The sequence below is a fragment of the Mobula birostris genome, chromosome 11 (genome assembly GCF_030028105.1).
Source record: "Mobula birostris isolate sMobBir1 chromosome 11, sMobBir1.hap1, whole genome shotgun sequence".
Classification (NCBI taxonomy): domain Eukaryota; kingdom Metazoa; phylum Chordata; class Chondrichthyes; order Myliobatiformes; family Myliobatidae; genus Mobula; species Mobula birostris.
The window spans coordinates 60888838-60908635 of NC_092380.1; the positions used below are offsets into that span (position 1 = coordinate 60888838).

The following is a 19798-nucleotide window of genomic DNA, read 5'->3' on the forward strand; positions in this document are numbered from 1 at the left end:
GGGACACCTTGCTCTGGCCTAGTCTGCCCACATGACCTGATTCCATCACTAGGCCCTGACATCATGCAAGAAGCTCTTGACCTCGCATTCCTCAGTCCAGATTTGTCCTTAAGTCAGCGCAGTATAATTGAATGTTTTAGCAGTGATTGCATCCAGCAGGCTCCACTCAGCAAAATCAAAGCTGATGCTAATTGTTGAGGGAACAGACTAAATACATATCTTCACTCACAAGATCATCTACTAAAACAACAGGAATTCTGCAGATGCTGGAAATTCAAGCAACACACATCAAAGTTGTTGGCGAACGCAGCAGGCCAGGCAGCGTCTCTAGGAAGAGGTGCAGTCGACGTTTCGGGCCGAGACCCTTCGTCAGGACTAACTGAAGGAAGAGCTAGTAAGAGATTTGATAGTGAGAGGGGGAGGGGGAGATCCAAAATGATAGGAGAAGACAGGAGGGGGAGGGATGGAGCCAAGAGCTGGATAGGTGATTGGCAAAAGGGATACGAGAGGATCATGGGACAGGAGGTCCGGGATGAAAGACAGGGGAGGGGGGAACCCAGAGGATGGGCAAGGGAAATATTCAGAGGGACAGAGGGAGAAAAAGAGGGAGATCATCTACTAATTTTCTGAATGGTTCTCCTTGAGAAATTATGTATAAGAAATAGAAGCAAGAGTAAGGCACCTCAAACCTGCTCCTCTAATTAAAATCTCTACAACACTTTCTCACATAATTCTGTTTTCACGGATTGTTTAGGAAATAAGAGTCTAATACAGTAGTGTATTGACTTTGCCCTTGATTATATTTGCAGTCATGGCTTTCTGGAGGTAATCTGGACTTATCACCTCAGTTATAAGTAGCCAATATCTTATTTCTATAGTATGCCACTCTCTCTTTGACAGTACATTGTTTCCTAGTACAGTACTTTATTACAGACTTCTTGGAATTTCGTATTTACAATTCAATGAGAAAAACAAGATTTGATTTGCTTTTAACAAACCCTTCCTGATCATTCCTTATTAACTCTGAGAAAAATATTCATATTCATCTTGACATTTTCATCTTGACAATGCTCCATTGTACCTACCCCCTGCACTTCTCACCCCACTGACATCTGATTTTTGTTATCAGATTTTTGCTTTGCTCAATTTTCTAGCCATTAATCAGCACCCACACTTCCAAGGAGTTATACAATAATGTGGTCAGAGTTTTTGCTTTCTCTACACTCCAGCTTTATCTAGACTTAATCGATTTTTGCTCTTTCCTATTTACAGCCTCATCTTTACCTATTTTAATTGTACTGTTTAATTCCCACTCCTCTCCCTAGCTCCTCTATTGTGAATCAAATGCATTCTCTTTTTATTGGGGGGGGGGGGTAGAAAGGTGATGGATGAAACGGTGGCAAAAATAAAAATTTGAAACTCTCATTGGTTACCAATGAGAAATTTCAATCTTTATGATACAATTTGAAGGTAACACATGCTGTATGTGATTAGTGTAAATGGATTGTTTCTTTCAGTAGTAATGCAAAACAAGTTAAAACAAAAATCATAACTGTTAGAGTAACTTTTGGGGTTAGCACATGTAACAACTAACTTAGCTGACTCCAGTCACTAGTCTTCAGATTCGAATATGAATTGTGGAATAAATGCAGCTTTGAACAATGGGCTCCTAAGAACCATGAACCAAGTTAATTGTAAGAACAGACAATGCTGATTTAAAATTGTTACTTGTGTATCTGGGGGTCTGTAATATAGTTGTGAACATGATGGTGGGAAGATCCAGACAGTTGAAACTGTTACATTTAGTTCAAAGGAAGCATTGTAAATATGGAATTGTCTTTTGACTTTAGCCTGAATTGCTCTTTGATCTAGAATATAAAATACCGTATAGTGTTGGGTCAGGCAGATCCCTTGCTCTGAAAGTCAGTCAGTCAGTCACTCTCCCTCTCCTCCTCCAAAAGTCTGCTAGCTTATTTGTGAATGTGTGTATCAAATAAAAGGCTACTTTTCATATGTACCAACTATGTCTCTCTGGTGACTTTGTTCACATGGCAACAGTAACCACGTTTTAGTTCAGGTTTTTCTAACTAACCTGTGATGAAGAAACCATCATCACAGGGAATTTTACAAACCACATATCATTAATGAATGACTCATTCTGTGCAATAAATTGTATGTCCCTACACAAGAGGATGTCAGAAGTTTAACCCCAAGATCTGTGTCAGGTCAGCGCGACAGGGTGCTGAAAACAGAAAATTCCACAACTGGGGAAAAGGAAGGAAAACAAGGAAATGTTAGCTTGATATCCCAAGGCAAGCACACAGTGATGGAGCAGTTAAATCCAGGAAAGGTTGATGGACTAGAATTATGACCAAAAGGTGAGGTCCTTAATACTTTTCTTCAGTATTCACCAGCGAGAGGGACTTTGACAATTGTGAGGACAGGCTGACTTGCTTGAACATGTTGATGATAAGGAGAATGTGCTAGAACTTTTGAAAAACATTGGGATATATAAATCTCCGGGGTCAGATGGGACATATCCCAGGTTACTAAAGGAAGTAAGGGAAGAGATTGCTGTACCCTTGACAATGATCTTTGCATCCTCATTGGCCACAGATGTAATACCAGATGATTGGAGGGTGGCAAGTATTACTCCTTTGTTCAAAAAAGGAATAGGAGCAACCCTGGGAATTATATACCAGTGAATATTACTTCAGTGGTGGGAAAATAATTGGAGCAGATTCTTAGAGACAGAATTTACAAGTATATGGAAAAGCAGTCTCATGAGGGCTGGTCAGCATGGCATCGTCAGGGGAAGGTCATGCTTCATGAGCCTGAATGAACTATTTTCGGATGTGACAAATGTGACATTGACGAAGGCAGAGAAGTAAATGTGGCGTATATGGATTGACGATTCCCCATGGTAAGCTCATTCAGAAAGTCAGGAGGCCAGGCATCCACGGAGACCTGGCTATGTGGGTGCAGAACTGGCTTGCCCATAGAAGGCAAAAGGTGGTGGTAAGCAGAGAATATTCTGCCTGGAGGTCGGCTGCCAGTGGTGTTCCACAGGGATCTGTTCTGGATCCCCTGCTCTTCATGATTTTTTAAAATTTGCTGATGACACGAAGGTATTTGGAGTTGTGGATAGCGTACAGGGTTGTTGTAGGTTGCAGTGGTACATTGACAGGATGCAGAGCCGGGCTGAAGGACATGAATGTTAGCTGAGACACAGCTTTCATTAGCATGGGCAGACAGGTATCAAAATACAAGTCAGACAGCTGACCTGGCATCCTGCATAAGGAGCTGATGGATTACTACTGCTCTAAAACCACTCATGTTCCAACTCTTTACTGAGCCTCTGATGAAGCCAAGGAGGAAAATCTAATACATCAGATACAGCCTTTTACAAAATCATTAAAGATTCCTTAAAGTGAGGTCTTTTCTGTGCTACATGTTTCTATGATTCTAGATCTCATCACTAGCACGTAGATACTAGTAGAACTGCACCAGCAAATCAAACAAGTATCTCCCTGTATAAGCTAGCGAACTAAAGGAAGAATCAGAGGTGATGTGATAATTGCTTCTTGTGCAGACTGTTCAAAATAGAATCAAAATGTAAAAATCAAGGGTTTGGAAAAATCAAATCCCATGGAAGTTAGAAAGGAAGCAAATGCCTGGTGGCTAAATTGTTGGACTGCACTGTTTTTTCATGAAGTCTGCTTAGTTTGTACTTCTCTGTATTTGGGTTGGATGGGGAGAAGAGGTAAAAGCACTAGTTCTTGTAGAGGGACAGTCATTTAAGGTCACATTAAAATATAAGGGGCCAACAGCATTAAACTGAAAATCAGAATGCCAGAGGGTGTCATATTTTGTGGTCGTATCAAAAATAGCAACAACCTTGATTAATTACAGTAACAAGGCAGGTAAATATCGGAGAAGCCGGTGAGCTTGCCTTCATTGAGATGAAAGAGGCTATTCCAAATCCTCCTGCTACTACATAGATGTCTATTTGTTTAGGTGCTAATGTTCTTAGAGGTGAAAGGAACTGTCACAAGGACATGTCATGGCTGAAAGACCATCTTAGTTCAGAGTTTAATAGCCAAGGATACACAATCTATTGAAAGGACAGGCAGGTAGGCAGGCAGAGGAGGAGGAATGGCTCTGCTGGTAAAAAAAATGAAATAAAATCTTCAGGAAGAGGTGAGATAGGATCAGACGATGCAGAATCCTTGTTGGTTGAGTTAAGAAACTGCAGGGTTAAGACGACACGGATAGGAGTTATTTACAGGCCTCCTAACAGTAGTCAGGATGTGCTCTTCAAACTACTCCTGGAGAGAGAAAAAGCATGTCAAAAAGGCAATGTTACCTTGGTCATGTGGAGTTTCAATATGCAGATAGATTGGAAAAATCAAGTTGATATTGGATCTCAAGAGAGAGAATCTGTGGAATACAGCCGAGATGGCTTTTTGGAGCAGCTTGGGTTTGAGCCCACAGGAAAATACTGGAGGAAATCAGCAGGCCAGGCAGTAACTATGGAAAAGAATACAGTTGACATTTCAGGCCAAGACCCTTCATCAGGACTGGAGAAAAAAAAAATGAGGAGTACCAGTCTCTGCCCGAAAAGTCGACTGTACTCTTTTCCATAGATGCTGCCTGGCCTCCTGAGATCCTCCAGCATTTTGTCTGTGTTTTTCGGATTTTCTGTATCTGCAGATTTTCTCTTGTTTGTGTTTGAGCCCAATAGATCTGGATTGGATGTTGTATAATAAATTGGATTTGATTAGGGAGCTGAAGGTAATGGAACCCTTAGGAAACAGTGATCATAACTTGATAGAATTCACCCAGCAATTTGAGAGAGGGAAGCTAAAATCAGATGTATCAGCACTACAGTGGAATAAGGGGAATTAAAGGGGCATGAGAGAGGTGCTGGCCAAAGTTGATTGGAATGGGACACTAGCAGGGATGATGGCAGAGTAGCAATGGTTGGAGTTTCTGGGAGCAATTTGGAAGGAACAGGATAGGTACATCCCAAAAAAGAGGAAGTATTCTAAAGGCATATGATAACCCTTTCATTCCCGGAATCATTTTTCAGAACCTCCACTAAACCCTATCCAATGTCAGCACATCCTTTCTTAAATAAGGGGTCCAGAACTGCTCACAATACTCCAAGTGAGGCCTCACCAGTGGCTATCTTCTGACAGGACAGAGTCAGAGTGGTGATCTTGAGGCTTTAGCTTTGAGGATTTAGTGAAGAGAAGCTTCAATCAGGGAAAGCAAAAGGAAAAAAAAAGCCTAAGTTTTTTTCCTTCCCATCTTTATACCTGCTCAGCTAGGATAGTAGAGGTGCCAGGCAGTATAGATGAATGCTCCTCTTGCTGGATGTGGGAAGGCAGTGTCCAGTGTCCCTGATGACTACAACTGTGAGAGGGGGTTGGAACTGGAATTGGTTGAACTCTGATTCATTCGTGAGGCTGAGGGGGTGATAGATAGGACATAAAGAGAGGTAGTTACTTGCATCCAAAGTGCAGGACACAGGAAACTGGGCCAGGAAGGGGAAAGGGGTTAAGCTGCCAGCGTAGAGTACCCCTGTGGCCATCCCCCTGAACAATAGGTATATCACTCTGGATACTGTCGGGGGGATGACCTAGCAGGGGAAAGTCACAGTGGTTGGGTCTCTAGCACTGTGTCAGCCTCTAACTCAGAAGGGAAAGGGGCAGAAGAGGAATGCTGTGGTGATAGGGGATTCGTTAGTTAGGGGAACGGACAGGAGCTTCTTTGGGCGAGAACGAGCTTCCCAGATGGTATGTAGCCTCCTGAGTGCCAGGGTCCAGGTTATCTTGAATCGAGTCCTCAAAATTCTTAAGTAGGAGGGTGAACAGCCAGGAGTCATGATCCATATAGGTACAAATGGCATGGGCAAGTCGAGTGACAAAGTTCTGCAGATGGAGTTCACAGAGTTATGTGCCAAGTTAAAGGAGTGGATCTCCAGGATTGTGATCTCAGGATTGCTACTCGTGCCACGTGCAAGTGAGGCCAGAACCAGGAAGATTATACAGTTTAGTATGTGGCTAAGAAGTTGGTGTAGGAAGGAGGGCATAAGATTTTTGGATCATTGGGCTCTCTTCCAGGGAAGGTGGGACCTGTACAGAAGGGACAGTTTGCACCTGAACTGGAGGGGGACTAATATCCTAGTGGGAAGGTTTATTAATGCTGCACAGTGGGGTTTAAACCAGGGCTGCAGGGGGATGGGAACCAGATTTCCAGAACAGTTAGTGGAGAGGTTGCGGAAGCAGATGTTGATAAGACCTCAGGCAAAGTCAGGAATCAAAAGGTTGAGCATGTACAACCAGTGTCCTGAGCTGCGTACATTTCAAAGCAAGAAATATCATAGGAAAGGCAGATAGTAGTGCTGAAGATGAAGTAGTTGGTTTACAAACAGAGGCCATGTGTAGTGAGGAGTGGCTGTTGATAAGGCAAAACTGCAGTCAGAGGATGAGTTCCAATGTAAAAGGTGGACACAGCTGAAAGGGGTGAATACAGGACTGAAGGTGTTACATTTGAATGAACGCAGTATCTGGAATAAGGTAGCATTGTTGTATGATGTTGTAGGCATCACTGAATCATGGCTGAAAGAAGCTTATAGCTGGGAGCATAATGTCCAAGGATACACATTGTATCGAAAGGACAGGCAGGCAGAGGGGTTGGTGTTGTTCTGTTGATAAAAAAAACGAAATCAAGTCATTAGAAAGAGGTGACATGGGTCATAAGGTGTTGAATCATTATGGATAGAGCTAATTTCTAAGAGGGAATTTCTCGAGTGCCTATGAGATAGCTTATCGGAGCAGCTCATGGTTGAGCCCACTAGCTATTCTGGATTGGGTGTTATGCAACAAACCAGAATTGATTAGAGAGTTTAAAGTAAAAGAACCTTTAGGAGAAGTGATCATAATATGATTGAATTCACCCTGAAATTTGAGAATGAGAAGCTAAAGTCAGATGTATCAGTACTACAGTGGAGTAAAGGGAATTACAGAGGCATGAGAGAGGAGTTGGCCAGAAATGATCGGAAAAGAACACTGGTAGGGACGACGGCAGAGCAGTAATGGCTGGAATTTCTAGAAGCAATTTGGAAGGCACAGGATATATACATCCCAAACAGGAAGAAATATTCTAACAGGAAGATGACATGGCTAACAAGAGAAGTCAAGGCCAGCATAAAAACCAAAGTGAGGGAATATAATAGAGCAAAAATTAGTGGGAAGTTAGAGGATTGTGAAGCTTTTAAAAACCAACAGAAGGCAACTAAAAAAGTCATTAAAAAGATAAAGCTGGAATATGAAAGTAAGCTAGCTGATAATGTTAAAGAGGATACCAAAAGTTTCTTCAGTTACATGAAGTGTAAAAGAGAAGTGTGAGTGGATACAGGACTGCTGAAAATCAATACTGGGGAGGTAGTAATGGGGGCAAGGAAATGGTGGACAGACTGAATAAGTATTTTGCATCAGACTTCACTGTGGAAGACACCAGCAGTATAGTAGAAGTTCCAAGAGTCAGGTGTCATGAAATGTGTGAAGTTGCCATAAGTAAATCTTTCAAGAATCATTAGATTCTGGAATGGTCTGAAAGACTGGAAAATTGCAAATGTCACTCCAATCTACAAGGGAGAGAGACAGAAGAAAGGAAATTATAGGCCAGTTAGTCTGACCCCAGTGGTTGGGAAGATGCTGGAGTCGATTATTAAGGATGAGGTCTCAGGGTACATGGAGGCACATGATAAAAATAGGCCATAATCAGCATGGTTTTCTTAAGGGAGGATCTTGTTCGACAAATCTGTTGGAATTCTTTGAAGAAATAACAAGCAGGATAGACGAAGGAGAATTGGCTGATGTTGTGTACTTGGATTTTCAGAAGGCCTTTGACAAGGTGCTACATGAGGCTGTTTAACAAGCTATGAGCCTATGGTATTACAGAAAAGATCCTAGCATGGATAAAGCACTGGCTGAGTGGCAGGAGGCAAGAGTGGGAATAAAGGGAGCCCTTTCTGGTTGGCTGCCGGTAACTAGTAGTGTTCCACAGGGGTCTCTGTTGGGACCGATTCTTTTTACATTATATGTCAATGATTTGGATGATGGGATTGATGGATTTGTTGCAAAGTTTGCAGACGATATGAAGATAGTGGAAGGGAAGTTTTGAAGAAGTATGCTACAGAAGGACAGACAGATTAGGAGAATGGACAAAGAAATGGCAGATGGAATACAGTGTCAGGAAGTGTATGGTCATGCACTTCAGTAGAAGAAATAAAAGGGCTGACCATTTTCAAAATGGAAAAGAGTACAAAAAGCTGAGGCACAAAGGGACTTGTGAGTCTTTGTGCAGGATTCCCTACAGATTAATTTGCAGGTCAAGTCTGTGGTGAGGAAGGCAAATATTAGCATTCATTTCAAGAGGACTAGAATTCAAAAGCAAGGATGTAATGTCGAGACTTTATTAAGCAATGGTGAGGCCTCACTTGGAGTGTTGTGAGCAGATTTGGGCCCCTTATCTCACTAGGCCTTATACAGCCTCAGCTTTACATCCTAGTCCTCTACATTCTAGCCGTCATCAAATGAATGCTAACATTGCATTACCCTTCCTCACCACCCCATTAAACCTGCAGATTAACCTAGGGAACTCTGCACAAGGCCTCCCAAATCCCTTTGTACCTCTGGGTTTTGAATTTTTGTACCATAGGTACCAATGACATAGGTATGAAGAGTGTCGAGGTTCTTCAAAGTCAGTTCAGGGAGTTAGATGCAAAGTTAAAGGACAGGATATCTAGGGTTGTGATCTCAGGACTGTTACTCGTGCCATGTGCTAATGAAGCCAGAAACAGGAAGATCATACACATGGTTAAGGAGATGGTGTAGGAGAGAGGGTGACAGACTTTTGGATCATTGGAATCAAGGTAAGGTGCAACCTGTACAGAAGGGATGGGTTGAACCTGACCTGGAAGGGGTCTAATATGCTAGCGGGAAGTTTTGTCGGTGCTGCAAGGTGGGGATTGCAGGGTGATGGGAACTAGAGTCCCAGAACAGATAGTAAAGAAGTTGTGGAGACAGATGTTGTTAAGACCTCAGGCAAAGTCAGGATTATAAAGGTTCAGCATGGTGAGACTAGTGTTCAGAGCTGCAAGAAGTATTGTAGGAAAGACAGATGAGCTTAGGAGCATGGATCAACACATGAAATTATGTTATTGTAGCCATTAGTGAGACTTGGTTGCAGAAGTGGCAGGACGGGCAGCTCAATATTCTGGGGTTCCGTTGTTTTAGGTGTGACAGAGTGAAAGGGATTAAAGGGGAAAGGGTGGAGGTACTAGTCACGACAGTGCTCAGTTAGGACAGACTGGAGAACTCATCTATTGAGGTTGTATGGGTGGAACTGAGGAATAAGAAGAGGACAAATTTGTAGAGATCGCAGACTGTTGCAAGAAACACAAGGTTGTTACAGTAGGTGATCTTAACTATCCACATTTTGACTAAGACTTCCACACTGTAAAAGGACTAGATGGGACAGAGTTTGTCAAATCTGTTCAGGAAAGTTTCCATGAGACCATAAGATATAGGAGCAGAATTAGGCCATTTGGCCCATTGTCTCTGCTCTACAATTTCCTCTCAGCCTCAATCTCCTGCCATCTCCCCATATTCCTTCATGCTCTGACCAATCAAGTCTCTATCTACTTCTGCCTTAAATATACATAAAGATTTGGCCTCTACAGAAGCCTATGGCAAAGAATTCCACATTCATTCTCTGGCTAAAGAAATTCCTCCTCATCTCCGTCCTAAAAAGATGCCCAACTACTCTGAGGCTGTGTCCTCTGGTCTTAAACTCTCCCACCAGAGGAAACATCTTCTCCACATGCACTCTATCAAGGTCTTTCACCATTCAATAGGTTTCAATGTCACTCCTCATTCTTCTGAATTCTAGTAAATACAGACCCAAGAGCCATCTGACACTCTTCATATCATTATTCAATCTTGGAATCATTTTCATGGACCTCCTTTGAACCCTCTCTAGTTTCAGCACATCCTTTCTAAGGGGCCCATATCTGCTCACAATACTCCAAGTGAGGCCTCATCGGTGCTTTATAAAGCTTCAACATTACATCCTTGCTTTTATGTTCTAGCCCTCTTGAAATTAATGCTAACGTTTCATTTGGCTCCTTACCACAGACCCAACCTGCAAACTAACTGTAAGGGAATCCTGCACAGGGATTCCCAAGTCCCTTTGCATCTCATTTTGTATTTCTCTCCATTTAGAAAATATTCAGTCCTTTCATTTCTTCAACCAAAGTGCATGACCATGCACTTCCCAACACTATATTCCACCTGCCATTTCTTTGCCCATTCTCCTAATCTGTCCAAGTCCTTCTGTAGCCTACTTCCTCAAAACTACCTACTCCTCCACCTATCTTCATATCATGTGCAAACGTTGCAATAAAGCTATCAATTCCATCATCCAAATCATTGACATATAACACAAAAAGAATCTGTCCCAACACAGACCCCTGTGGAACACCACTAGTCTCTGGTAGCCAACCAGAAAAGGCTCCCTTTATTCTCACTTCTTGCCTCCTGCCAATCAGACACTGATTTATCCATGCTAGAATCTTTCCTGTAATACCATGGGCTCGTAGCTTGTTAAACAGGTTCAGGTGTGGAACCTTGGGCCTTCTGAAAATCAAAGTATACCTCATCAACCAATTCTCCTTTGTCTATCCTACATGTCATTTCTTCAAAAAATTCCAACAGATTTGACAGGCAAGATTTTTCCCTTGAGGAAATCTGCTGACTACGGCCTATTTTATCATGTGCTTCCAAGTACCCTGAGACCTCATCCTTAATAATCAACTCCAACATATTCCCAACCACTGAGGTCAGACTAACTGGCCTATAGTTTCCTTTCTTCTGCCTCTCTCCCTTCATGAAGAGTGGGGTGACAGTCTTCTGGAACCATTCCAGAATCTAATGATTTTTGAAACATCATCAGTAATGCCACCATGATCTCCTCAGCCACCTTTTTCAAAACTCTGGGGTGCATACCATCTAGTCTAGGTGACCTTTTTACCTTCAGACATTCCAATTTCCTATGAACCTTCTCTTTAGTTACGGTAACTTCACACACTTCATAAACCTTCACTTCTGGAACTTCCACCACTGCTAATGTCTTCCACAGTGAAGACTGATACAAAATACTGATTCAGTTCATTGGCCTTTTCTTTGCCCCCATTACTATCTCCCCAGCATCATTTCCCAGCGGTCCAATATCTACTCTCGCCTCTCTTTAACATTTTATGTATCTGAAGAAACTTTGGTTATCCTTTTTAATATTATTGGCTAACTTTACCTTCTTAATGACTTTTTTAGTTGCCTTCTGTTGGTTTTTAAAAGTTTCCCAATCCTCAAACTTCCCACTAATTTTTGCTTTATTATATGCCCTCACTTTGGCTTTTACGTTGGCTTTGACTTCTCTTGTTAGCTATGGCTGTGTCATCTTCCCTTCAGAATATTTCTTTCTCTTTGAGATGTACAGTATATCCTATGCCTTCCAAATTGCTTCCAGAAATTCCAGCAATTGCTGCTCTGCCGTCATCTTTGCTAGTGTTCTTTTCCAATCAATTCTGGCCAACTCCTCCCTCAGGCCTCTGTAATTGCCTTTACTCCACTGTAGTACTGATACATCTGACTTTAGCTTCTCAAATTTCAGGGCAAATTCAGTCATATTATGATTACTTGTTCTCAGGGCTCTTTTACCTTAAGCTCTCTAATCAATTATGGTTGATTACACAACAACCATTCCAGAATAGCTGATCCTCTAGTGGGTTCAGCCACGAGCTGCTCTATAGATCTCGTAGGCACACAAGAAATTCCACCTCCTGTAGTGCAGCACCAACCTGATTTACCCAATCTACATGCATATTGAATTCCCATATTTCCTTAATCAGTTCATAGAAGTACCAATGAGAGAGGGTTCAATACTTGATCTCCTATTAGGGAATGAGACAGGGCAGGTGACAGAAGTTTGTGTAGTGGAACACTCTGCATCTAGTGATCATAATGCCATTAGTTTCAAAGTAAATATGGAAAAAGATAGAATCTCAACCTGCATACCAGACCTAAATTGGAGAAAGGCCAATTTTGGTGGTATCAGAAAGGGACTGCAAGTGTGGATTGGAACAGACTGTTTTCAGGCAAAGGTGTACTTGGTAGGTGGGAGACCTTCAGAAGAGAAATTTCGAGTACAAAGTTTTAATGTGCTTGTCAGAATAAAAGGCAACATGAACAAGTTTTCTGCTGTTTAAGAAAGTCCTCTAAAAAATAAACCAGGAAGCTATAGGCCAGTGAGCCTATAGTATTGGGAAAGTTATTGGAAGGTATCTTAGGGACCCAATATATGAGTATTTTGACAGGCAGCCTGATTAGGAATAGTCAGCATTGCTTCATGCATGGTAGGTCATGTCTATCAAATCTTACAGAGTTTTTTTGAGGAAGTTACCAGGAAAGTAGATGGAGGCAAGGCAGTGGATGTTGTCTGCATGGACTTTGGCAAGGTCCTGCATGGGAGTTTCATCAGAAAGGTTTAGTCACTTGGCATTCAAGATGAGGTAGTAAATTGGACTAGACGTTAGCCTTGTGGGAGAAACCAGAGAGCGGTAGTAGATGATTACCTCTTTGACTGGAGGCCCGTGGAGTGGAGTGTCGCAGGGATTGGTGCTAGGTCTGCTGTTATTTGTCATCTATATCAATGATCTGGATGATAATGCGGATATCACCACGATTGGGGATGCAGTGGACAGTGAGGAAGACTACCAGAGCTTGCAGCGGGATCTGCACCAGCTGGAAAAGTGGGCTGAAAAATGGCAGATGGAATTTAATGCAAGGTGTTGCACTTCGGTCGGATCAAGTAGGGTAGGCCTTATGCACTGAACAGTTAGGGACTGTGGAATGCAGTGGAACAGAAGGATTTGGGAATACAGGTCCATAATTCATCAGATGTGGCGACGCACGTAGGTTGGGTTGTAAAGATAGCTTTTGGCACATTGGGCTTCATAAATCAAAGTACTGAGATGTTATGTTCAAGTTGTACAAGATACTGGTGAGGTCTAACTTGGAGTATTGTGGACAGTTTTGGTCACCTGCCTACAGGAAAAATGTAAATAAGGCTGATAGAATACAGAGAAAATTCACAAGAATGGTGCTTGGTCTGATGGATCTGAATTATAAGGAAAGACTGACTAGGTTAGGACTTTATTCCTTAGAACATAGAAGATTGAGGGGAGGTTTGACAGAGATATACAAGATTATGAGGGATAGAGATAGGGTAAATACAAGCATGCTTTTTCTATCAAGGGTAGGTGGGACTACAACTAGAGGTCATAGGTTAAGGGTGGAAGGTGAAATGTTTAAGCAGAACATGATGGGGAACTTCTTCACTCAAAGGGTTGTTAGAGTATGGAATGTGTTGCCATTGCAAGTGGTACGTGCAAGCTCAATTTCAATGTTTAAGAGATGTTTGGATAGGTATACAAATGGGAAGGGTATGGACAGCTATGGTCCGGGTGGAGTTCAGTGGAACTAAGCAGTTTAAATGGTTTGGCATGGACTAGATGTGACAAAGGGCCTGTTTCCGTGTTGTACTTCTATATCTTTATGTGCCTTTGAAGTTGGAGTTAATGAGCATTGTTCTCTTTAAATTCTTGCGGAATAGCAGCTAAGCTGAAATTTACCCTGGACAACCTCACTTCCTGGACCAAAATACTTACCTGCCAAACAGAGGTCCACCCAGAAGCTGGATAATAGCAAACGCTGTCTGTAGATAACCAAACATGATCGCATCCATCCCCAACTTCTTCGACAAATACTGGGGACAAAACATTAACTGTTAGAATCTGGGATAATACTGTGTACTGTTTGAAACAGACAAGAGCTCTGATAGACGCTGTTCCCTCCACATTTTTTAAATAGAAACATTGCTGCCAGTGTAATATTGATCACTGAAAGTGGAGGTAAATCCATCAAATTATCTCTGCCACATCCAACATAAAGAAAATTCTTTAAATTCAGGATGCAATTAACAGCAGAACACACAGCAGTACTTTAAAAGTATCAGACAGTACCAATAATTGATACCAAACAGGAGTGGACGAAGGGTCTCGGCCCAAAACGTCGACTGTACCTCTTCCTAGAGATGCTGCCTGGCCTGCTGCATTCACCAGCAACTTTTAAGTGTGTTGCGTGGAATATAGTGCCTTGCAGTAAATTCATTTGTTTAAATAATTTGACACCAGGAATCAGAAGTACAATGCTAAAATTTTCAATTGACTAAATTGGGGCTTGTAGTTAAAAAAGGGACAAAATACAAAATGACAAATAGATCTGGATCATTGGCATATAAACAGCAAATGAATTTTAATATAAGTGTTAGAGAGTATTCTAGAGTAATGTGAATATAGCAAATGAGAACCAGGCTTCAGTTCTTAAAGTAAATGTAAATAAGTTCACAAAGCTTGCAATTAGCCTTAATTTCTTTGTGTAAATTGCAAGCAGTAAATTGAAGTTAAAAGTACAGGCTGCTTCCCAGACTAAGAAATTGCATATGCAATAGCCAAACTTTAAGGCAATGGTGTTGTGTTAATCGGCTTCCATCAAACCAGGCAACATGACTAAGTTATTTGCAGCATTGTGACCGAGATGCAGCTGGCAGACCAGACAGACATTGTCACTTAGCACATCAAACATGGTTAAAGATATAAGCAATCAATAGTTTGTGTATTTACAATAATCGTGTACTCAGAGACAGCCCTGACAACATTAACTTTAGGTGTCTGAGATTTCTGCCCCCAGAAGCTTTTAGACTATTTGTGTGAATTACTTTGTGACAAAGGTGTTTGAACACTCAGAGGCATCTGTTACTGTAGATATCTAATCTAGATAATTGGCATATAAACAGAAAATGAAATTTAATATCGGCATTGTTGGGTCTGACTGTTTAACTTTAATTGTCATTTTCTTTGTTGTTTAACAGTTAATTATCTGCTTGTATTTAAGTAGTCTTTGTATACGTAACAGTTTAATATGCCTCTAGTTGCTACACAAATAATAATTCTGGAAGCTTTGCTCTTTCATTAAGTGGCGAGTATTTTCTCTCCACACGGATCTCCCTCCCGGCACTTATCCTTGTAAGCAGAACAAGTGCCACACCTGCCCCTACACCTCCTCCCTCACTACCATACAGGGCCCCAAACAGTCCTTCCAGGTGATAGCAACATACATCAAAGTTGCTGGTGAACGCAGCAGGCCAGGTAGGATCTCTAGGAAGAGGTACAGTCAACATTTCAGGCCGAGACCTTTCAACAGGACTTCACCTGAGAGTCTGTTGGGGTCACCTGCTGTATCCAGTGCTCCGATGTGGCCTCCTGTATATTGGTGAGATCAGACGTAGATTGTCATAGAGCACCTGTTCTCTGTAGGCCAGAAAAAGTGGGATCTCCTCGTGGACACCCATTTTAATTCCACTTCCCATTCTCATTCTGAGATGTCAGTTCAAGGCCTCTTCTACTGCTGCGATGAAGCCACACTCAGGTTGGAAGAGCAACACCTTATATTCAGTCTGGGTACACAATGGCATGAACATCGATTTTTTGAACTCTGGTAATGCCCCCCCACCACTTCTCCTTTACTATTCCCATTCTCTCTCTCACCTCATTTCCTTACCTGCCCATCACCTCCCTCTGGTGCTCCTCTCCTCCTTTTCTTTCTTCCATGGTTTTCTGTCCTCTCCTGTAAGATTCCCCCTTCTCTAGCCTTCTATCTCTTTCACAAAGCGACTTCCTAGCTCTTTACTTCACCTCTCCCCCTCTCTTAGTTTCACCTATCACCTTCTATTTCTTCCTCCCCTCCCCCCACCTTCTTACTCTGACTTCTCATCTTCTCCAGACCTGATTAAGGTTCTCAGTCCGAAACATCGATGGTTTACTCTTTTCCATAGATGCTGCCTGGCCTGCTAAGTTCCTCCAGCATTTTGTGTGTGATGCTTGGATTTCTCTTGTTTAACATTTTCTCATTAGTCAATCAAATAAGCATTTTCTAATTGGTTGTCTTTCATCTACGGAATTTTCTTACCTTTTGGGTATAAAAGTAGCTGTTTCATGTTAATCGTCATCTTTAGTTCCTCTCTTTTCAGGTAGCAGTGACCCCCTGACACTGTTCTGTTCCTATTCTCTTTATTCTATCAACTCTTAATAAAATGATAATGAAGCAACATGTTTTATGACTCATCCAAGAAACTTGGATTTAAAGCAGAAACCAACAATTGGCCTAGCCAGCTAACATGATTGCAAAGATTTAGAGCTTGGAGGAATCACACCTAAACAAAAGGGGCAAGAACTTCCTCTTTATATCCCAAATTGTCTGAGAGAAAACTAATTTTGGCTTCTACATCATTGGATGGAAATCATGATTGAGGATCGCTCTGCTGCTGTGTAAAAAAGCATACAGTATCTGTAAAATAGAAACATAACCCGGTAGAGCTATATGCAAAACCGGGAGAGCACATACTAAATATACAAACTGGTAGAGCATCAAAAACTAAATTTGCGTAAGCAGAGGAGCACAGATTAATAAAAAAATTTCTATAAGCTAGTAGAGTGCGTAAAACAACTTAAATACGTGCAAGCCAGCGGAGCTTGGGGAAAAAAAGAATTTAATTTGAGTTTCACAACAACCTGTTAAAATTTTCGCTGCAAACTATTGATATTTCGAGATCACGGTCAAAGTAATAAGAAGTACGCATGGTTTAAGATCAAAATCAAAATGATGGCCAAAGTTGTGAAAAGTCCTAAGAATTCTTACCAGAATGAAACATCTGTTTGATAAAACTAATGAAAAAATCTGAAAGATACCAATAATGTTAAGTTTATTAAGAATAAGAAAGCATGTGTTAGGATCCAGAAAATGGTTGCATCTGACTTAGAGATAAGACTGTGTGGCCGGTTTGATCAAATGTGTGTGAGTGAAAGAGTTAACGTGATGAGTAATGTCTTTTACTAGTCAAAAAAAAACACGTGAAACTTGCAACAAACTACAAAACAGCATGACAGTGATGGTAAAAAGTCCAAAGAGGGAAATTTGCTTTAACTGAACGAGCGAAAGAACAAGACGGTAATTCAATTGAAGTCACACACACAAAATATTGGAGAAACTTGTTTGTATGTGTTGCTCTGGATTTCAAACATCTACAGAATCTTGTGTTTTTAATTCAATCAAAATGCATTATTTGGGGCTTAGGAACACAATGAAGCAATACAAGAAAGCACAACTGTGAATTCAAGTGTGCAGTCCCACTAGTGACACAACTGTTGATGCTCCGCCCAGGCAAACACCTACTTCTGAAGTTCCATATTACATCTCACATTGACAAGTTTCCCTATAAAGTGCCACCATCGGAACTTGGGAGAATTACGGCCTATATTGGGCAGACTCCCAGAACAGCGACATTACCTGAACTCCAAGGAGCTACTGGATGGACATGGCATGGACTGTATAGCAGTCGCTCGCGACTCAGGTGGGGATGACAGTGATGAAACAAAAAGATTAACAGCTATGTTACTGATTGCTCCAATAAAGACCAAAGGCGTGAAGACACACAGGACTAAAGATAGCACCATTGTTGTCAATGTATTGATAAGCTAGTGGCATATCCATCAACTATTGCACAACTATTCAATCTGCTGAAGGACAGCAACTGCTCGAATGACCCTGTGACTCTTAATGAAGAGCAACTGAAAGCGTTTCAAACTTTAAAGATGACATAGCGTGCTTCTAAGAATACCTGATATAGGCAAGTCATTTACCCTGTATATCAATGAGAAACACATGACGGCAGTTTTAACTGAAGAACATGGAGAATGACAATATCTTGTTGGCTATTACTCTGCCAAAGATCTGATTCTATACACTGATTTGACTGAAGCCTGTAAGTTGGCGGAAGGAAGATCAGCTAATATCTACACTGATTCTTGATATGCTTTTGGATTTTTTTCATGATTTTGGAAACCTATGAAGACAGAGGATTTCTTACAGCAGTAAGGACTCCTAGTCAAGAATGGCCAACTAGTACCAGAACTTATGGATGCTATACAACTACCATCAGAAGTTGCTGTATTAAAATAAAAAGTCACTCCAAGATGACTTCAATGGAAAGCTGTGGAGATGAAATTGCAAAAAAGGCAGCACAAAAAAAAATAAAAGGAACACCAAGAATATATACAGTGAACCAGACAACTGAATTTATGGAAACAAAGTTGAGCTTTGTATCACAAGCATACAAGATATCCAGGTTTAATGCTCTCCAGAGGAAAAATGGCAGTGGATGGAGAATGGGGAGAAGTTAAACAATGATGGAGTATGTACATATGGCACTAGTCAGAGCCTAGTAGTTCCAAATAAGTTGCTTCCTTATCTGGCACAGCAAACACACACCCTAGGACACATTGCATTGCAAAAGATGATTGACATTCACCCAATATGGTGAAACCCAAAATTCAGGACACAAGCTCCACAAATGTTTAAAGATGCATGACATTCCAGAAAATAGATCCTGGAGTAGTGGAAAGCTACACCAATTAGGTGCTCCTGACCCGGTTGGTCCAGTTTTACATTTATAAGTAGACTACATTTCTTTACCAAAGTGCCAAGGATACTCAGATGTACTGGTAATAATGGACAAGTTTTCAAGATGGGTGTAAACTATTCCAGCAAGGAAAGTGACAGCAACACACACACAGCAAAAACTCTGATCAAGGACTATATCCCTAGATGGGGAATGCTATGTCACTTCAACTCTCACCCAGAAATACATTTCCCTGGGAATGTTTATCTGGATTTATGCCAACTGATAATCAAATAACAACTGACTAAGTATCATGAGGAAGGTGTACCATGGCCTAGGCTCTTCCTACAGTCTTAGGTAGCATCAGAGCACCCAACCAATAAAACTTAACCAAGTCTATTCAAGATGGTAACAGTGCATTCTATCTCACTGCTGGTAGTCCTCGACCTCACAGAGGGTGATATACACATTATGGCAGAGAGTTTGGTCAACTGTTGTGTGAAATTAACCCAAGCTGTACAGTTTGCTTCTCAACAGCTTTCTGCTGCTTGGGAACACCAGGCAGAAGGAGGACATACCCTGATTCTTGGCAAGTGGGACCTGATTAAGAAACTGCATAAGGAACCACTGTGAACTCGACAGGAAGGTCCTTATCAAGGGCTGTTAATTATCAACTCAGCAGTGCAAGTGGAAGGTAAAAGTGGATACTTGTCAGTCGTTGCAAGTGAGCTATTAAGTGGTACCTGACAAAGACAATAGTGCAGTGGTTAATGTGTCAGTAACCTCTGTCACACTGCTTATGCTGCTGAGCTACAGTAAACAAATCACTAACCAGCCAGTAGATTTCAGGCAAGTTGACAACTACTGGACATTGTGAAGTTTATTGTATTATTATTTGCTTTTTTTTCAATTTCCCCTAATCATAATCTGCCAGTTGAGTTGATTCATAATGTATACTTGTATTATTGATGAGCAAAAATATCACAATCCAACAAAGCTCCTGCCAAGTAATACGAAATGGTCTACATTCATAGAACAATATGTACTTTATGTGCAGAAATTGAACCTACTCCCCTCTTCCATGCAATTGGTTAGGATCTTGCTATTTAGGGTACGTTTCTCCTGCCATGAAACATACACACACCTTACCTTT

At 41.4% G+C, this 19798-nt stretch overlaps 1 protein-coding gene across 1 annotated transcript in view; it reads right to left on the reverse strand.

Annotated features, from left to right (window-relative positions):
• Positions 1 to 19798, reverse strand: part of slc22a18 (solute carrier family 22 member 18) — a 159916-nt gene that overhangs the window by 102803 nt on the left and 37315 nt on the right. The window contains exon 2 of the mRNA XM_072272304.1: positions 13799 to 13896. Coding sequence (XP_072128405.1) covers positions 13799 to 13896 — 98 coding nt within the window. The remainder of the gene's footprint in view (positions 1 to 13798; positions 13897 to 19798) is intronic.